At 42.3% G+C, this 17,253-nt stretch overlaps 1 protein-coding gene across 2 annotated transcripts in view; it reads right to left on the reverse strand.

The window, feature by feature from the left end:
* TANGO6 (transport and golgi organization 6 homolog (Drosophila)) overlaps nt 1-17,253 on the reverse strand; it is a 151,093-nt gene that overhangs the window by 9,667 nt on the left and 124,173 nt on the right. For both annotated transcript variants that reach the window (XM_012730422.1, XM_004690436.2), the window contains one exon: nt 15,877-15,990. In XM_012730422.1, coding sequence (XP_012585876.1) covers nt 15,877-15,990 — 114 coding nt within the window. The remainder of the gene's footprint in view (nt 1-15,876; nt 15,991-17,253) is intronic.

Here is a 17,253-nt window from a genome sequence, read left to right on the forward strand (position 1 = left end):
AATCCCAGCTCTCAAAGTGAACTCAATTACGGTTCCGGGGGAAAAAAGGCTTCGTGTCTGGGGCCCTCAGGCTCTCCAAGCTAATACCCCGTGGAGGAAACACCGTCCAGTTCTTTTTTGACACGGCAGACTCACCATTGCCATTCAGTGAGTGTTTACTGGCTTCCGACACACCCATTCTCACTCAATCCGATGAGGGAGGTGTCCCTAGGCTCACTTTGCACTGGGGGGGCAAGGGGATTTGGAGGTGTAGTGATTTGCTCAAAGACACAGCTAGAATTTGAACCCAGGTCTGTCGGGTCTTACTCTGTCTGCAAAGCTTGCTTTTAAGTTGCAGTTACTGAGAAACTATTAAGTGAGTCAGGTGTGCAGGGAAGTGGGCTTTCCCCCTTCATCTTTCAAGCTGGCTAGGAAGGAGGCAGTGAACAGCAAACTGGACACTGGCTGATTACAAGGCTTGGGTTCCCTTTGAGGTCCTAGGTTGGTTTGGGACACCCTGAATATTCCAGGCTGACCAGGGGACCCGTAGCCTCAGGTCGAGCTTGAGGTGGCAATGTCCTTTACAGCTTTTGCTCAATGGAATTCAATGCCTCTGTAAAATATTTCAGGAACCTAACCTTACAGTTAGGTCAAAGGTCAGAGAAAGCCAGGGTCACTGACATATCATGGGTGCTGGTAGACTATATCATGTGCTGATATAAACATGGCTCAAACTAGACCAGAAAAATCCCCTTTCCCCTCACCCCCCAGTATGGCTCCATGGTTTAGTCGGCCTCTGAGCCACACCATCATCCCTAGGTAGTGACTCCCCACCACTACAGCAGAACACTGTAAATGCATGGGCCCCTCCACATTCAGAATCTTAGTGACTGGGGCTCAGGGGTTTAAAAACGTATTTTTTTTAAGACAATCTTTCTTTTTTTAAAGATTCATTTATTTATGCATACAGAACTGGGGTACAGATCAGAGGTACAAGGATGGTCAAAGAATCCACCAGAGACAGAGGAGGGAGCAGAACAGGCAGATCGACAAAGTACCCTGCTGAGGGGGGCAGCAGACAGACCAGGAGAGGTCTGCTATGCCATGTGGCCGGGGATCAAACTTGCACTGCAGTGGCTGCGGCTGGCTTGCAGTGCTGCATCCTAACCCACTGTGCCACCAGGGAGGCCAGCTCAGGGGTTTATAAAAAACTTTAATTTTTTTCTGTTTTTGCTCTCTAAGTCATAAGCAGCGAGGACATAATGCAGGTATTAGGAAGAAATACTGGATAGGAGACTTCAATTTAGCTATGGTTTCAAAAGTAGAGCTGGCGGGTGTGACTTTGCCTGTGAAAAATCTAAACGCCAGTAACAAAGTGATATGACTTGAACATTATACTTCTTGGACTATAACCACCTTTCTTAACTATCAATCACTAGGGTTTTATTTTCCAGAAAGGGTTTGGGGCCAAAATAATTTTTGATCCACAAATTAAGATTGCATCTTCCCCCCGAAATGTTTTCAAAAATCGTTCTTCAGCATGTATGTGAAGTGTGATTCCAATGACAGAGAAAGTTTCATACTTTAACACGTATTCAGTAAGAAATGAAAGGATAAAATAAATGCTGCTACTTCTGTTGCTAGATTCACTGGAATTATGGCAGAAATGTGTGTAGAAATGGGAGAAATAAAGGGAAATAAATGTGCTAAGATTGTGGCAGCAATGTATACATGTATACATACAGATACACATATACACATTATACACATATAGTGTACGCATGTGCACGTGTAAAGAAGCCCAGTCTAAGAGGTAGCAAGTTTGGGCTGCACATTTTATTCATTCCGTCACTCTTCCCCAAGACTCCTCCCAGACAGATGTGGGGACAGCATGTGGCGTTTCAAGGAAGGGAGGTGTTTCAACAACAGCAATGCTGGTGTTCCCAAGGAAGGGAGGTAAAATTCCCTCCTGAAGAGAACTTGTTGAGACTACATTCTGTTCTTGGGAAACCAGAACCCTGGAAGTTTGGAAGTCCCAGAATTTCCACTTTAAAGTGCAGACGTGTATTCATTGCCACGGCAGGCACACAGACATTCAGATGTTCCAGGCCCTAGTCCAACAAGCATGCCTTAAGCACTTTGTGCAAGGCACTGTGCTAGATTTGGGGAACATGAAAGTCAGTGGACTAAGGTACCTCAAGTAGTCAAATTCCTAAAGACAGAATGGTGAGTGCCAGGAAGTGGTGGAGGGAGAATCAGTGACTAAGAGTTTTGGAAGATAGAGTTTCCTAGAGGGAGGAGGCGATGATAGCACAACAATGTGAATGTATTTAGCAGTAATGAACTGCACTTTGAAGACGTTAAGCTGCTACATTTCACATCAGGTATCTTTCCCACAGTTAAGAAAACAAGCGGGGAATATGTTCAGGGACTCACGTGCCCTGGTGATACTAGATTTGAGCAAGTCACCACAATATCTACCATAGAGAAGTGAGCTCTGATTTTACCTGAGACATTAGGAAAGGCTTTTCATGAAGACTATAGCATTTAAGTAGAGCTTACCAGATAAAACCAAGCCCATCAGATGGGTTAAAGAAGGCATTTGAGGCATCACAAGCAAGGTGTGGAGGTAAGAAAGAGTATCAAGGCTCAAAAGAGATTCCTAGGCCATCTGAGGGGAATATGGGAGAGACAGTTTTAGAACCAGGTGGTGTCCAGAGTCTAAAAGGCGTCATGTGTCATGCTAAGAAGCCTGGATGTATCTAATGGTGCACAGGGAAAATGTAACCTGGGGATTGGAATTCAGAAGATTTGCATTTTATTTTTTTTTAAAGATTAATTTACTTATGCATAGAGACTAGAGAACAGGACAGAGGTGCAGCAGGGGTAGGGGTACTGGTATAAGAGGATTCACCAGAGACAGACTGGGCAGCAGAACAAGCAGATAGACTGAATACACTGCAGATAGACTGAATATCCATAGTAGGTAGGTCAGAAGAGGTCTGCTGGGGATTGAACTCGTGCTGCAGTGGCTGCAACAGCTTCATAGTGCTGTGCTTTAACCCACTGTGCCACCAGGGAGGGCCCAGATTTGCATTTTAGAAAGATCTCTGCGGTTGTCGTTTCTTGACCAGACTGAGCAATTAAATACCTGTATACTTGGGAGAATAAAGAGCAGAAGGTGCAGAACCTCAAAGAATAGACCTCGATATCCAATATGCCTGTAACAGCTCATCTGTTTCTCAAATGTAACCTCAGGCCAGTTCTAATTAGTTGCTTCCAAACAGCCTAACTGGCCATGAAGCAGCCTGGGTGTGCACACAGCTCTCATCTGTTTGACCTGAGCATCGGGAGGTAAACTTTCTGGACGCCAGTTATTTCCTGTAAATAGAGTTAATAATTGTGTTTAACTCACAGGGTTGTTAGGAGCATTTAATGAGACAGTGCTTTGCCTGGCATAAAATAAGTCCTTAATGATGCTAGCTATCATGAAATACTAATCTCAGAATTGGAATTTATTTGGAGCAGACCCACTAAGAGCAACTAAACCAGGGAGTGATGAGCAATGAACTGGAACGGACCCCAAAACATCAATTCTGTCTGTCATTCCAGTCACTTAGTGTAAGGTACACTGAGTCAGACCTTTTCCTTTCAGAAGAGAGAGCTATGATAAGTGAATGTTGCGTCCCCAAAGGCCCATCTGTTTATTAGAGGAAGAAATGATTCCTGATCATTCTGTGGCATGGATGGAAAGTTCTGAGATTTGCATTCCCGGCCTGGCAGACCTGGAGGTGTTTGGTGTCTCCTAGGTCTTCTCTGTTCCTTGCCTTTCTCAGTTCTGTGCACATTACGGAACGTCCCTGCATAGTGTCCTTCATGGTTGGACTGTACTTCTGGCAAGAGATAGTGGAACAGGAGGAAGAATTAAAAAGAAGCCGGGGTTGTTTCCTGTCTCTGCTCTCTGCTGAGTTCACTCTGACAGGTTCTGGGAGGTGAGGGCACCTTGGGTCCAGGCCTAACTCCAGCTCCTTTCACTGGCCCATCAACTCCAGGGTTGACAGTAAACAAATTATCAGGAAGCAGCACGGCCTGTTTTCTCTTTGGAAATTCCATTTCCAGGACCTGTAGCAGTCTTCTGTAAGCCATGATCGGTACAGAAAATTCCTGAATGACTCACAGAACCCGAGTGTGAGTTCTAGAGTCCACTGCCTGGGCTCATCTGCACACTGCCATCTCCTACTTAGGGGACAAGGTCTTATCTTCTCTGTCTTAGTTTTCTCATACAAAAAAGGGAATATTACTCATGTCTAAATGGATTATGCAGATTAAGTGAATTAACTCAGTAAAACCCCTAGATAAAAGTACTATCACAAAAAAATGCTCAATACAATTATTTTGTGTGGCTTTAATAAATACTGACATTTTCAGGAATGGAATACCATACAAATTTAGAGATGATCATATTTTGTTGTGTTCTAAAATATTAAAGTAGTTTATCACTTGGGAAAATCAAGCTACTCCTGGTGCTTCTGAGTTTCCAGTGCAAGGTATCTGGATTGATGTTTATACTTGCGACTATTATTGTCTGGTGGTTCTACACATAAAAGCAATATACCAGTTCATGCTATCTTAGAGCAGGCCTACATGTTTATATATTAAAGAATATTTTATTATAAAAGACTAATTTTTTACTTCTTTATATTCCAGCTAGCACCTTGTTCAAATTAATAAAAAAAAGGATTTATTTATTTATTAATAATAATAATGAACAGCTATATACCAGAGACATTTTATGGGGGTGGAGTGGGGAATGGGAAGGAAATACACTGGGCTATGGTGATGGCACATGGGTGATTTGGTGATGGGAAGCCCACGGGGATTACAACTGAGATGAAAAGATGCACAAAATTATGTAAAAATGAACTGGGGTACAGGCCAGAGGTGCAGGGACAGTGAGAGGATTCACCAGAGACAGAGTGGGGAGCAGAATAGACAAACTGACTGAAACACACTGCTTAGTGGACCACTGGGGTGAGGGGTGTCAGAAGAGGTCTGCTGTGCCATGTGGGTCATCCCCTCTGGCCAGGTATCGAACTTGTGCTGCAGTGGCTGCAGATAGCTTCAGAGTGCTGCTCTTTAACCTGTTGCACCACCAGGGAGGACACTCCAGTTAGCACTTTTTTAAATTATAAAATGCTCTGTGTTAATCAGTTTGAGCAGCTCTTACAGAATATCACTGACTGGGTGGCTTATCATCAACACAAATTTATTTCTCATAGTTTGATCAAACTACCAGAAGAGTCTATGTGTTGTGAGGACCTTCCTCCTAGTTCAGAGCTGACTGATTATCTTTTTAGGGACATGATAGTTATTTAAAATATATATATGTAGGACCCTCCCTGGTGGTACAACAGGTTAGGACGCAGCACTGTAAGCTAGCCACAGACTCTTCAGTCCCAGCTTGATACTCGGCCCTGGAGGTAGTCCACATGGTGCGGCAGACCTCTCCTGTCTCACCCGCTGCTCTCCTCAACAGTGTACTTCATCAATCTCCTTGTTCTGCTCCCTGCTGTCTCTGGTGAATCCTCTCACCGCACCTGCACCTCTGGGCTGTTCCCCAGTTCTGTATGCATAATTAAATAAATCTTTTTTAAAAAAAAGAAGAAAATGAATATATATATATATTCATGTAGGTTAAGAAGCTTATAAATTCCATTTTAGGAGAATAAAAGGGAAAATCCATAATATCTGGTATAATAATTTGGTGTTTTTAATCCTTTTTTTATTTTGTATTTTTGGTATAATAATTTGTTACGATAAAAGCACAGTAAGTCTGGTGCTAGAGAAAGGGATCTTACAGCAGGCTTGCCCAAACCAGGAACTTAACCCAGCTTCGTGATGTTACCTAAGATACCCTAGATAATAAGATAAATTCTGTCCCACATGAATGAAAGAAATGAAGAAAGAAGAGCGGGCGATACTATACTTTTCTCTAGAACTTGGCTAACACAAGCTACCAGTAACAACTGGAAATGAGGATTAACTCTTCCTGGCATAAACTTTGGAAAATTATAACCACCATCTCTTCATGAAATTTTATTTCCTCATTCATAAAATAAGACAGTTGGATTATTTCCCAAAGCATGTTCCACGGAACATTGGCATGCTTATAATGACTAAGGGCTCCTCAGTAAGTAAGTTGAGGAAATTGTTAATTTTCTTTGCCACAAGACACCTCATACTCCTAAGTAGGCCAACTTGGCCCAAATCTTGTCGAGGGAAAAACACAGTTGTATGCAGCATTTTTCAAACTTACTTGACTATGGGGACCTTGTGTCAAAGGAACAACTCATGAAGTTAATAGGCCAAGAGCAATTTTTGTAAAATTGTAATAATAAATTGAATAGTCTCTCAGGCCTCTTCCACTTCTGCCTTTCTAAATTTTTTTTACTTTAAATATTTAAATGAGAGTACCTCCTTTTTCACCTTTTTAGACCAGAATAAGAAGGGTCAGGAAGAATTACCTGAAAATAAAGCAGTGTAAGCCTGATGCTGAAGAGGAACACAGCAAGCTCTAACATGTGCAGATCTATGTAACTAATTATGCAGAAGAGGCCAAAAGGCAGTTTTAAATGTCAGGGCTTCCAAACTGTCACTCGTATTATCACTGGAAAAGGTTGAACATTTACATTTTAGCAGTCACAGTAAAGGACCACGTCCTAATCTTTCTAGCTCTCCTCCCCAAATCACTGATATCACTAGGATCTGGCCAAGTTATTGCTAAAGAAGTCTTTGGACTGTCCCCTCCTCCAGGCACTGACCCCAGCCAGTCCTCTCACAAATGGCTACCATGGAGGCTGAACAGTTTTACATAAACGAGCTACCCCACACAATACACCTGGCCCAGCCAAGCTGATTGTTCTGGGAATGGGCCAATGTTCTTAGCAGGAACAATAAGTTTCTCCCCTGGAATCTTACCTTTGGGGCCCCACGGGAATCTCTGAGTGCTGATGTAAGATGCCTACAGCCATTAGTGTCACACTGCTGCCGTGGGAAGAAAGCTGGACCCCAGGGCAAGGGGAGGAAGCCAAGATGCAGGAGAAGCTGAGAGAAGAGATGGAGCACTTTGGCTCTTGATTCTGGGACATGGAGACACACAGCTCCTGTCCGGGTTTTCCCTCAAAATGGCCGTTCAGCCCATTGACTGGATTTTGTAATCTAAGAAAGTTACCTATGCTTAAACTAGTTTCATTAAGTTCCTGTGAATCCAAATTAAAAGAGATCTGGCTCTAGTCGCCTTTATCTTCCACTTCCACTTTCTCTGCTGTAAAGAGGGATGAAGCCTGCCCCTGAAAGCAGAGGACAGAACACCAATGGTCTCCGCCTTTGTGGTCCCCCCAACCTTCAATGACAGTAAAGGGATAAAACACGGAATCCTGGTGGCACAAGGGGTTAAAGCACAGCACTCTGAAGCTATCCACAACCACCACAGCATGAGTTGGATCTCCAAACAGGGAGGTGACCCACATGGTGTGCAGACCTCTTCTGCCCTGCCTATTGCTGCCCCCAGCAGTGTATTTCAGCCAGTCTGCCTGTTCTGCTCCCCACTCTGTCTCTGGTGAGTCCTCTCATTCCCTGCACATCTGGCCTATACCCCAGTTCTTTTATGTATAAATAAATAATTCTTAAAAACAAACAAACAAACAACAACAACAAAAAAAAAACAACAAGGCAATGGCAACAAAAGTTTTTCTAGAAAGCAGTTGGGTGAATCCTAAGGTTATTGTCCTGATTTGCCCAGGTTAGTATGTTTATGCCTGTTTCATTGCCATAGTTATGAATGGAGTCCTCTTTCATTCTCATAAGTGTCCTGCTTGATTCATTAGACCAAAAAAGCCCAGAAGTAAGCCTGATGCAGCATAAAAACTCAAAAAAGTTGAGGAACTGATGGGCCACATCTTTCAAAGTAGGGAAGCAGGAGAGACAGAAGCCCTCCGGGGCAGTATATTTGAGTAGCAGTTATAGCCCTTGCTGACTTCCACACTGGATTTGGGTGAGGGCCCCTCCCCAGACATAGCAGAAACCTGGTGTTTAATACTTTGGAGGGTCCAACTAGAGAGAACCTGCATAGGTGGACGTCAGGAGCAGATACCCTGACTAGCCATTGAGTGGATAAGGCTACCAAAGTGCAGAGGCATTAATGAGAGCCTGCTACTGAATGGTGAAACTGCTCTCCACTCATCTTCCAGAACCTGGGCATCCAGGCTTATCTTATATCCTCTAGGCAGGAGACTAAAACATTATTCTCTTACCAGCCTCTGAGAAAAGACTTTGAAATAACCATAGTATGGAGTTTCCCAATGAAGTGACCCAGCGAGATCCTTACCCTCCTATGAAGGTTACTAGCATATAGGGATTGCCCACACACAACAGGGTGTCACCAGCTTTTAAGTGCTATATATATATATTTTTAAAGATTTATTTATTTATGCATACAGAACTGGGGTACAGCCCAGAGGTGCAGGATGGTGAGAGGCTTCACCAGAGACACAGTAGGGAACAGAACAGGCAGACAAAGTACATTGCTGAGAGGAGCAACAGAAGGACAGGAGAGGTCTGACAGCTTGATATCACTGAGTTTTAACCTCTGTACCACCAGGAAAGCCACTTGATGTATTTATACCTTTTAAGAGGTTAGGATAGCAGAAATTGGGGGGAGGGGAGTGATAAAATGTTGATAGATAACAAATATAAATTTGAAATATTAACATCAGAAAAATCCAAAATTCACACAAGGAAAGAAATGTAATTATAGTGCATTATGTAGCTCAGGTGTGGATAACAGTAACAGGAAAAATGCAAATACAGCAAAAACTGCAAAGTTATAGAGGCAGATGGGGAAAGGAAAACACATATATTTCTGGGGACAGGTTAGTAATATTGGACTTTAAGATTACGTTGCAAATGTTTTCCATTAATAACCTCATTTAGCACTTGTAACTACCCTATGTTGTGGTACCATTAGTATCCTCTTCTTACAGATGAGGAAATCCAGCCTCAGAGAAATCAACTTTTTCAAAAAGGAAATAAGACAATAAGACCCACAATTCCACTCCGAATATCCCAGAGAATTGAAAATAAATGTTTACACAAAAACTTGTACACAAATGTTCACAGTCACATTACTTAAAATGTCTCAAAAGTGGAAACAATCCAAATGTCCATTCAGTGATGACTGGATAGGCGATGGTGGTATTTCCATACGGTGGAATATTGTTCAACTGTAAAAAAATGAGATCCTGATCCAAGCTGCAATGTGGATAAACTTTGACAATGGCATGCTCGGGGTAAGGGGTCAGATGTGGAGGTTTATATGCACATATCCCTTCGTGTGAACTGTCCAGAAAAGGCAAATCCAGAGACAGGAAGTAGATTCAAGGTTGCCAAGGGCTACCGGGATGAGAGGATGGGGAAGAGGTTGCCAAGGGGCACAGGGCTTCCTTTTTAGGGTAATAAACATACTCTGGAATTAGATGGCAATGGTTATACTTTATGAAGTCCCTAAAAACCCTGAATCGTATATTAAAAGGGTAAATTTTCTAGGTATGAATTACATCTCAATTTAAGAAAATATGTGAGGAAAAAAATACAAAGTTATATGAGAAAAAAAACAAGAGGGGTCAATTGTGACACACTCGTCTAGAACTAGCCTTGGTCTTCCTTGTTCACCCATTCCCCTCAGTCAGGTCTGTCTCCAGCTTGCCACTGCTCCTCTCTTGCTGTCCTTCCATCTCTGCTTTCTCAGGCCCCTGGCTTAGATCCTGGGACAAAGAGATCCCTGAAAAATGCCTCTCCTAATCTCCAGGGCTCTCCAGCTGCAAACCTTCTTTAACTCAGGGGTTTATGGGTCTGACTTCTGAGTTGTGATCCCACATACACATCTTGTATTTGACAGACAGTCTAGATCTTTGGAAAAACAGGCCTTCATTGTTGATGAAACACTCAGTTTTGAATGTGTGGGAATGCACATCTGAAAAGTTGTGCTTCTGGTCTGACTGGGTCTTAGGAAGTAAAAGGTAGAAAATTATGTTGGGCTTGAGACGAAACGGAGTAAGACAAGCTTCTATACAACAGGTGTTAAAAAGTCATCACAATTTTTTTTTTGGTAGCATCTGGCCACAGAAAAGTGATGGGAATTTTGCTGTTTATAGAAAAAAGGATGCCGCTAAACAGAAACCAGAATTTGATTCAAGTCTCTACTCAATTAACAACACTAAATATTCTCAGTATGGTAAATGAAATTGGTGACTGCTTATTGTATTTTTTTCATCCATTGCTGGTATAGTTCTTTGTCTTAAAATCAATCATTATTTTCTCTTTTTTAAAATAATAAGCAGCCTAATAAAGTTAGGGAATAGTGGAGCCAGATACAGCACAGGCGTGAGACACACGGCCAGCACTGCACGTAGCTCTGCCTCTTACTGGCAGTGAGATGTTGAGTGGTTCCTTAACCTGTGGAGGCTGCCTTGAGTCACTGAAAGTCGGGTAACAATGCCTCTCCTCCAGCGATCCCCAGAGACTCAGTGTGCAACACACTAAAGCGTGAGTTCAATGCCTACTGTAGGAAAGAGAAGACATTTCTACCTCAGGGTGACAGCCACTGCCACTGTGGTGGTTAAGAAAGGGAGGAAACAGGCCCCTCCCTGGTGGCGCAGCGGGTTAAAGCACAGCACTAAGAAGCTAAAGCCACTTCAGCATGAGTTCAATCCCTGCCTGCCCCGGAGGTGACCCACCCGGAGGGGCAGACCTCTCCTGACCAGCCCGCTGCTCCCCTCAGCAGTGTACTTTGTCAGTCGGCCTGTTCTGCTCTCTACTCTGTCTCTGGTGAATCCTCTCACCCCCCTGCACCTCTGGCCAGTTCTATATGAATAAATAAATCTTAAAAAAAAGGAAAGAAAAGAAAGGGAGGAAACAATAGTGTTGGACTCGAGTCCAAAGGCATGTCAGTCCAAGGTCTCATTCAGTATTTACAAAGCATCCAGGTTCCTCAACGGTTTCCCAATCAAGCTGGTACCTGCCGAAGAAGAAGCCGCAGTGGCGCGAAAACAGCAGCTCTGCACAGAGCGAAGAGGTGGAAGCCGTGTGCTAAGTCTGCATTCCCGAAACGGAGGTGACTGTGGCGGAAGGTCTAATGAAGTGTAAGGTGCTAACAGTTTCAGCCATGAAACTAGCTTCCTATTCCCTCAGATTGAAAATAAAATTATTTTGTGGGTTTAACAAATTTATTTATTTTTTTAAATCTAGCGATCAGATTGCAGTAATAGTATAATAATATCAAATAGAATGGTGGTGGTGGTGGTGGGGATAATAACAATTAATAATCATCATTGTTGTCTTTTAATATTAGAACTCCTAACAGTTTGCAGAGTGTCACACGTTACCCCACCCAATGGCCAGCAAATTCTGCATTTTTATGCCTAACAGCAAGACTATAAATGCTCTGGCCTGGCAATACCAGATAATCCACGGAACTGCTACTTTGGGCAACTGGCAGTTTTACATCCCCAGGAAGAGAGATGCACTTGATTTGAGTCCTGCAAGCGCTCTCTCAAGCACTTTTTCAAAATTTACAGAGAGATAATTATTACCTGGGTCCAGTCATTCTTATATAAATGTTATTTTCATTCGCGCCTCACACGTAGCCTTCAAATCTGCTCAAAGGAGCAATCTGAACCAACTGGGCAGAAAGCTGGGCCTGTTACACTGTGCCCAAGCACAAAAACGTGCCAGATGTTCTCAAAATAACTTTTGGGATATGACAAAACCAGTAAGAGGAAAGAAAGTTTCCATTCAGTCTGTCCATTTGTTCATAACTTGCCATTTGCGAGTCAGAGATTAAGTGCTGATCCTCCGGGGGTCCTAGTTCTAGAGCCTGGACAGACAGACGCAAGGTGAATCTAGGATACATGTACTAGGTCTTTGGGAAGGACTGTGTGGAGCAGCTATTAATAAAAAGCATAACATCACACACGAACCATTTGGTTTTTTTTTTTAAAACCAGAGTTTGCTGCTTTTCTCACCAAGGAGAGTAACCTTCCAGACACACTGATGCCAATGAGATCACCACTCACAATGTTATGAGAATACAACACTGGCCTCAAAAGAAGGAATTAAAAATCATTCCTGGGAAGAGGCTGGGTTTAGCTCAGAAGCTGATTCAGCCATCAATGAAATAACAATCCCAAACTCTCCCAGGGTTAGCTAATTTCTTAAGAAACACCTTGATGTCAAGGCTTGTTTATTATCTTGAAGGAATAAATTTTAAAGCCTACTTACTACTTACTACTACTCCCACTAGACATAGTAGAGCATAGAAGATGATGATGATTTGTCATTTAAAATTAGGGATTAGAAGAAATAAAAGCTAGGCACTGGGAGTTACCTTTTAGCATTAAAAAGCAAAGGATAAAATTTCAGTATTAAAATGCTCCCATGCCAGGCTACTAGCAACACATGTGCAAAGTTTTCCAGAACTTCACCCTCATCTGGGAAGTGAACATGCAGAAGACTGGCAGCAGTTAACTCTAGAACTCGGTCAATCTAGAATTAGAGCTAACTCCAAACCGCTCGTTCTGTTCTTTACAGCCATCGACTCTTTCTCACCTTTGCATATACAGTTAATTCTTGTTGTGCATAATAATTACATTCTATAAATTTGCCAGGAGCACTGAATTAGTGGATACTGAGCGAATGCTTCCAGCAGAAATACTGGGATAGGTTTCTGATCTTCACAGATCATTTCTATTGCTCTGTCTTTAAATTCATTACTATTTCCTTGCTTATCTTCACTCTGCATTTAATTCTACTCAGTGTGTTTTGAAAAGAAAACCTCAGATATTTTATTTTTTTAGTTCTAGAACTTCTATTAGGTGCTTTTAAAATATCATTTCTATTTCCTTGCTGGTTTTTTTTTTTTTTTTAATGAGATGGAGGTATGCTTTTCTTTTACTTCCTTGAGGATAATTATGATAGGTGTTTTAAAATACATGTCCGATAATTCCAATAATGAGGATTATCTCAGTCGATTTTCTTTTCTACTGAGAATATGTTCCACTTTCCTGGCTTTTCATATATTGAGTAATTTTGTATTACATGCTACACATTATGAATATTAAATGATGGAGACTCTGTTCTGTTCTTGATAAGTTTTCTTTCTTTCTTTTTTCTTAAAGCAGGCAGTTACTTGCTAGGCTCAGGGTGAGCCAGAGGTGGCAGGAAGTAGGAATCCTGGGCTTCCTCTCTCTGCTTTCCCTTTCAGAGTTCCTCCTGCATCTATAATTTCCCAAGATCCAGTCTCTGGCTCCCCAAGAGACTGGCAGAAAGACTGCCATTTCTTCACCAGTGTCCCTAGTGCATTGCATGCCTCTCCAAATAGGCTTAGCCCTAGGTTAAAAGCCAAAAGAATGGGAATTCACCGAATAGAGAGCACCTCTCCTCTAAGCGTGGATTCCCGTAAGAATCTGCCTACTTCTGACTCTTTTTCCTGTCTTTGGGTAGCTGCTCATTACATGATATCCAGAGTCCACAGTTTTACTACTTGAAGGAGGGCTGATCTAGCATATTGCTCAGCCATTGCTGCCCCAATTATTCACTACTGTGTTTAGAAAGAATTGATGAATATTCTGAATACTTACACTGCTTAGAATAAGCTACTTTGGAAAGATCTGATATAGTTAGACACCATCTCCTCATTTTGTTGCTCAGTTTATCTCCTTGTTGAGGAGGGTTGTTCTTAATTCAGGGCAACATAAATGCTGCCTCTCTTGGGTATTCCTAATAAATTTAATTTTCAGCAAGGGTATAGGAAAAAGGCTTAAAATGGAGTTTTTCTGGCTTCTACTAGGCTTTAGGCTATACCTGAGAATGAGTTAACAAGCATCTGTTCATGAGGTGGAAAGAAGGCTAAGCAGAGAAAGTCAGTTTCTCAAGAAGAAAACGAATGCAATATTTCCTTCCAAGGTGGAGACTGCATGGACTGCCCAGAGGCTGCCTGCGTCACCCGAGAGAGCAGCACAAACTCCCTCCTGAGTTGGGAGTAGCGATGTCTGCTCCCTCTGATCCCAAACCATCTCCCGATGGCCTGCACCTCTACCTCTCACTGGTCTTTCCACCTCCTTTCAAGATGTAGAGCCACATCGGTCCTCCACCAGCCACAGAGAATTCACTGAAAGCTGGTATTATCTTTTGGCACTCAGTAGCTTGAGAGATAGTGATTAGAAGGGGGGAAAAAGCTAAAAACTTCATCAACAAAGTGGCATTTTCATTTCAGCTGTTCCTGGGGGCAAAACCGAGCGGGAGAAAGAAATCCCAGATTGAAAGCTTTGTGTTTGTCTCCGCTTCTCATTAAAGTGCCCCTGATTATAATCACACCTACGATTACAAGCTTTAACACACCTGTTCTCAAGGATGCACTGGGAAGAGGAATCATAATTCATCCCATCCTATTTCCTTTCTTTATTCACTGAGTAAGCATAATTTATAAATTTTAGTGAGGGTAGAGAAGGCATGGAGAACAGCAGAGGTTTTACATTTACATGGATGGCTTTTTGAAAGTGGCAAACATCTTCCGCTACCATTTATTTTAGTGCTGGTGAGACAAGTAGTGTTGCATTTGTTGGCTATACATGGAAGTGAGAAATCTGGACAGAATTTCTCTCTCTTATAACCAGACATTTTGCTCTACTTCTCTTTCTCGCTCTCTCAATCTGTCTGTAAGGACATGTATACCAATAGCATTTTGTATATTGCTTTTAATAGTGTTGTGACTCATTTTAAAATAAATTGTTACTCTGAAATAATTTTAGGTTTACAGATAAGTTGCAAAGACAGCACTCCTCTAAACCCTCTCCCCTGGCTTCCCCTAGAGCGACTACTACACAGCGAATTCCTATTTGGGAAGAATTTTATAGATCTTGACAATGGGTGACAGTGTCTCTTCCTGAACTCCATTTTCTATAGCAGATTCTTGGTAAGTTTAGTGTTTACTTTAGAGCAATTTATTTATCTGAATTATCCAGTAATGATCTGTTGCCCCCCATACCTATTAAGGTCCTAGATAACAAGGGGATGACTATAAGTCATGCTTGTAAAAAAGTAGTGTCAGGAACTTGAAGGGGCAAGACTCTAGCATGAACAAAGCCTGAGTGCTGAGAAAACACTCCTAATGGCTTCACTGACACTTAAACACCGACATGACAACCGTAGACAAGCCAGGAAGTGAATTATTAATGCAAACTCTCTCTATAAAGTCAACTGGGAATGACTTTCTATTAAGATTACGAAGAAAATTAATTTAGAGGTCATGAATTCTTGCACACACATGAATACACATGTGCATGGAGAGATACCCACTCAAACCCTCTTGGAGGAGAAAGTTTAATTCATGCAGCAACTCAAATTTCATGGACTTAACTCACAATAGAAAGGAAAACACATTAAATGAGGCCCTTTAGTAACCCAGCATGAACAATGAAGTGAGTCAGGAAGACCAGTCACTAAAGTTCAGGCTACAGAGGCGGATTTACTGTGCTCTAGCTAGCTCACCTTGGAACCTGTCCCTCTGAGGAGGATGCCAGGAATTACAGTCTCAGTCTATAAACCTAAGCTCTGGTTTTTCTGCAGTGGTGATGGTGTAGTTTGCCTAATATGATATAAGGGGACACAGAGATTCTTATTGAAGATGCAAACACCACCATTTTCCTGCTAAAACATCCTTGATGACCAATGCATTTGCATGAGTTCACCCAGGGAAAAGGTCTGGTGAAAGGAAGGTTAATGAACAAGCCAAAAAAAAAAAAAAAAAGGCAGGGAAGCGCAAACAGTAAGACACTGGCTTACCTCAGTAGCTTTCTGGCTGAGTCCCCGAAGCAGCAGCACAATTACATGGATGGCAGCTCTGCGCACTTGAACTTCGGGGTCTGTTTTAGCCACTGCAATCAGGCAAGCTGTTACCTAGGAGGGTGAGGGAAGAAGTCAATAAAAATCAGGATTGCACAATTACCTAAAGCCTTTTAACTTGTTCCACTTTCTAGACATTCATCAAAACACTCTGGCTTAGAGAAGGGTAAATAGTTTCCTCATTCTCAATAAAGAGGAGAGATGGAGTGGTAGAGATCTTGAGTTAGCCTGGCTTTTCTGGAAAAGGACAAAATCTGGTTTGGAATGCAGGAGAGAGACTAGGGAGTGGGAAGGAATACATGTCTATAATGAAGTTACAGCCCAATGCAAATATTTCCTTACTTGTCCCCACTTTAGGGACATCAGGTTGAAGGAAAGGGAAGATGGTACCCAACCCAGCTGCTCCTGGGGCCCAGAGATCCCACGGAGCTTAAGCTCAGCAGTCTTCAGTGTTAAGGCCTGGCTTCAAAATAAACATGCCATCAAAGAAAGTTTCAGCCCAGAGCTAGAGAAGCATAAACAGAGTGATCTTCAGCATGTCCACATGGCTCATCCTACAAATCCAGGGCACACCCCAGGTGAGATACCATGGGCCAATTTCAGGGACTCCACAGCTGGGCTTCTTGATTTTGAGAATAGGCCTTTCATGCTCATTTATTTTAAAAACCAGTTCAATAGCAAAAAACACTGGACATGGTTTCCCAAACATGGTACTAAACATACAGCTAATAATTTCATGTCATAAAGTGAGACAGTTTCTATCACTGTACTAGTCACCCTGTCCCCACCCTGCTTCTGGTAAGCACAAAAATATGTTAGAACCTCAATAGATACCACTCAAAACAATGACAATGACAGAAATAAACCTTTCTGAGGCATTCATGCAAGGTTTAAAAAGAAAGAACAACACTTAAAAGTGGGATGAATGGCAGCAAAGATCTGAAGGTAAAGTTAAAAGAGTCAATTGGTCACTTAGATACTTTGATTTGCCGTGTGAGAAAATTCCTTGGTCAACCATGGAGTGATTTCAAATCATAACAAGAAAATAGCAAGATTCTATGTTTGGAAACGCATATAAATACATATTACATTTAAATACCCTCACTATGCTGAGCCGGCCATGCTTCTGGCCTGTTAGTATAAGACCAGCTCTGATGATAGGGCATTACAAGGTTTGAAGGAGGGCCCCTCCCTGATGGTGCAGCAGGTTAAAGCACAGCACTGCAAGTTGGCCACCGCCACTTCAGTGAGAGTTCGACCCACGTGGTGTGAAAGACCTCTCCTGTCTCGCCCACTGCTCCCCTCAGCAGTGTACTT

Source organism: Condylura cristata, unplaced genomic scaffold (assembly GCF_000260355.1).
Source record: "Condylura cristata isolate star-nosed mole 26May11 unplaced genomic scaffold, ConCri1.0 scaffold00028, whole genome shotgun sequence".
NCBI classification, from domain to species: domain Eukaryota; kingdom Metazoa; phylum Chordata; class Mammalia; order Eulipotyphla; family Talpidae; genus Condylura; species Condylura cristata.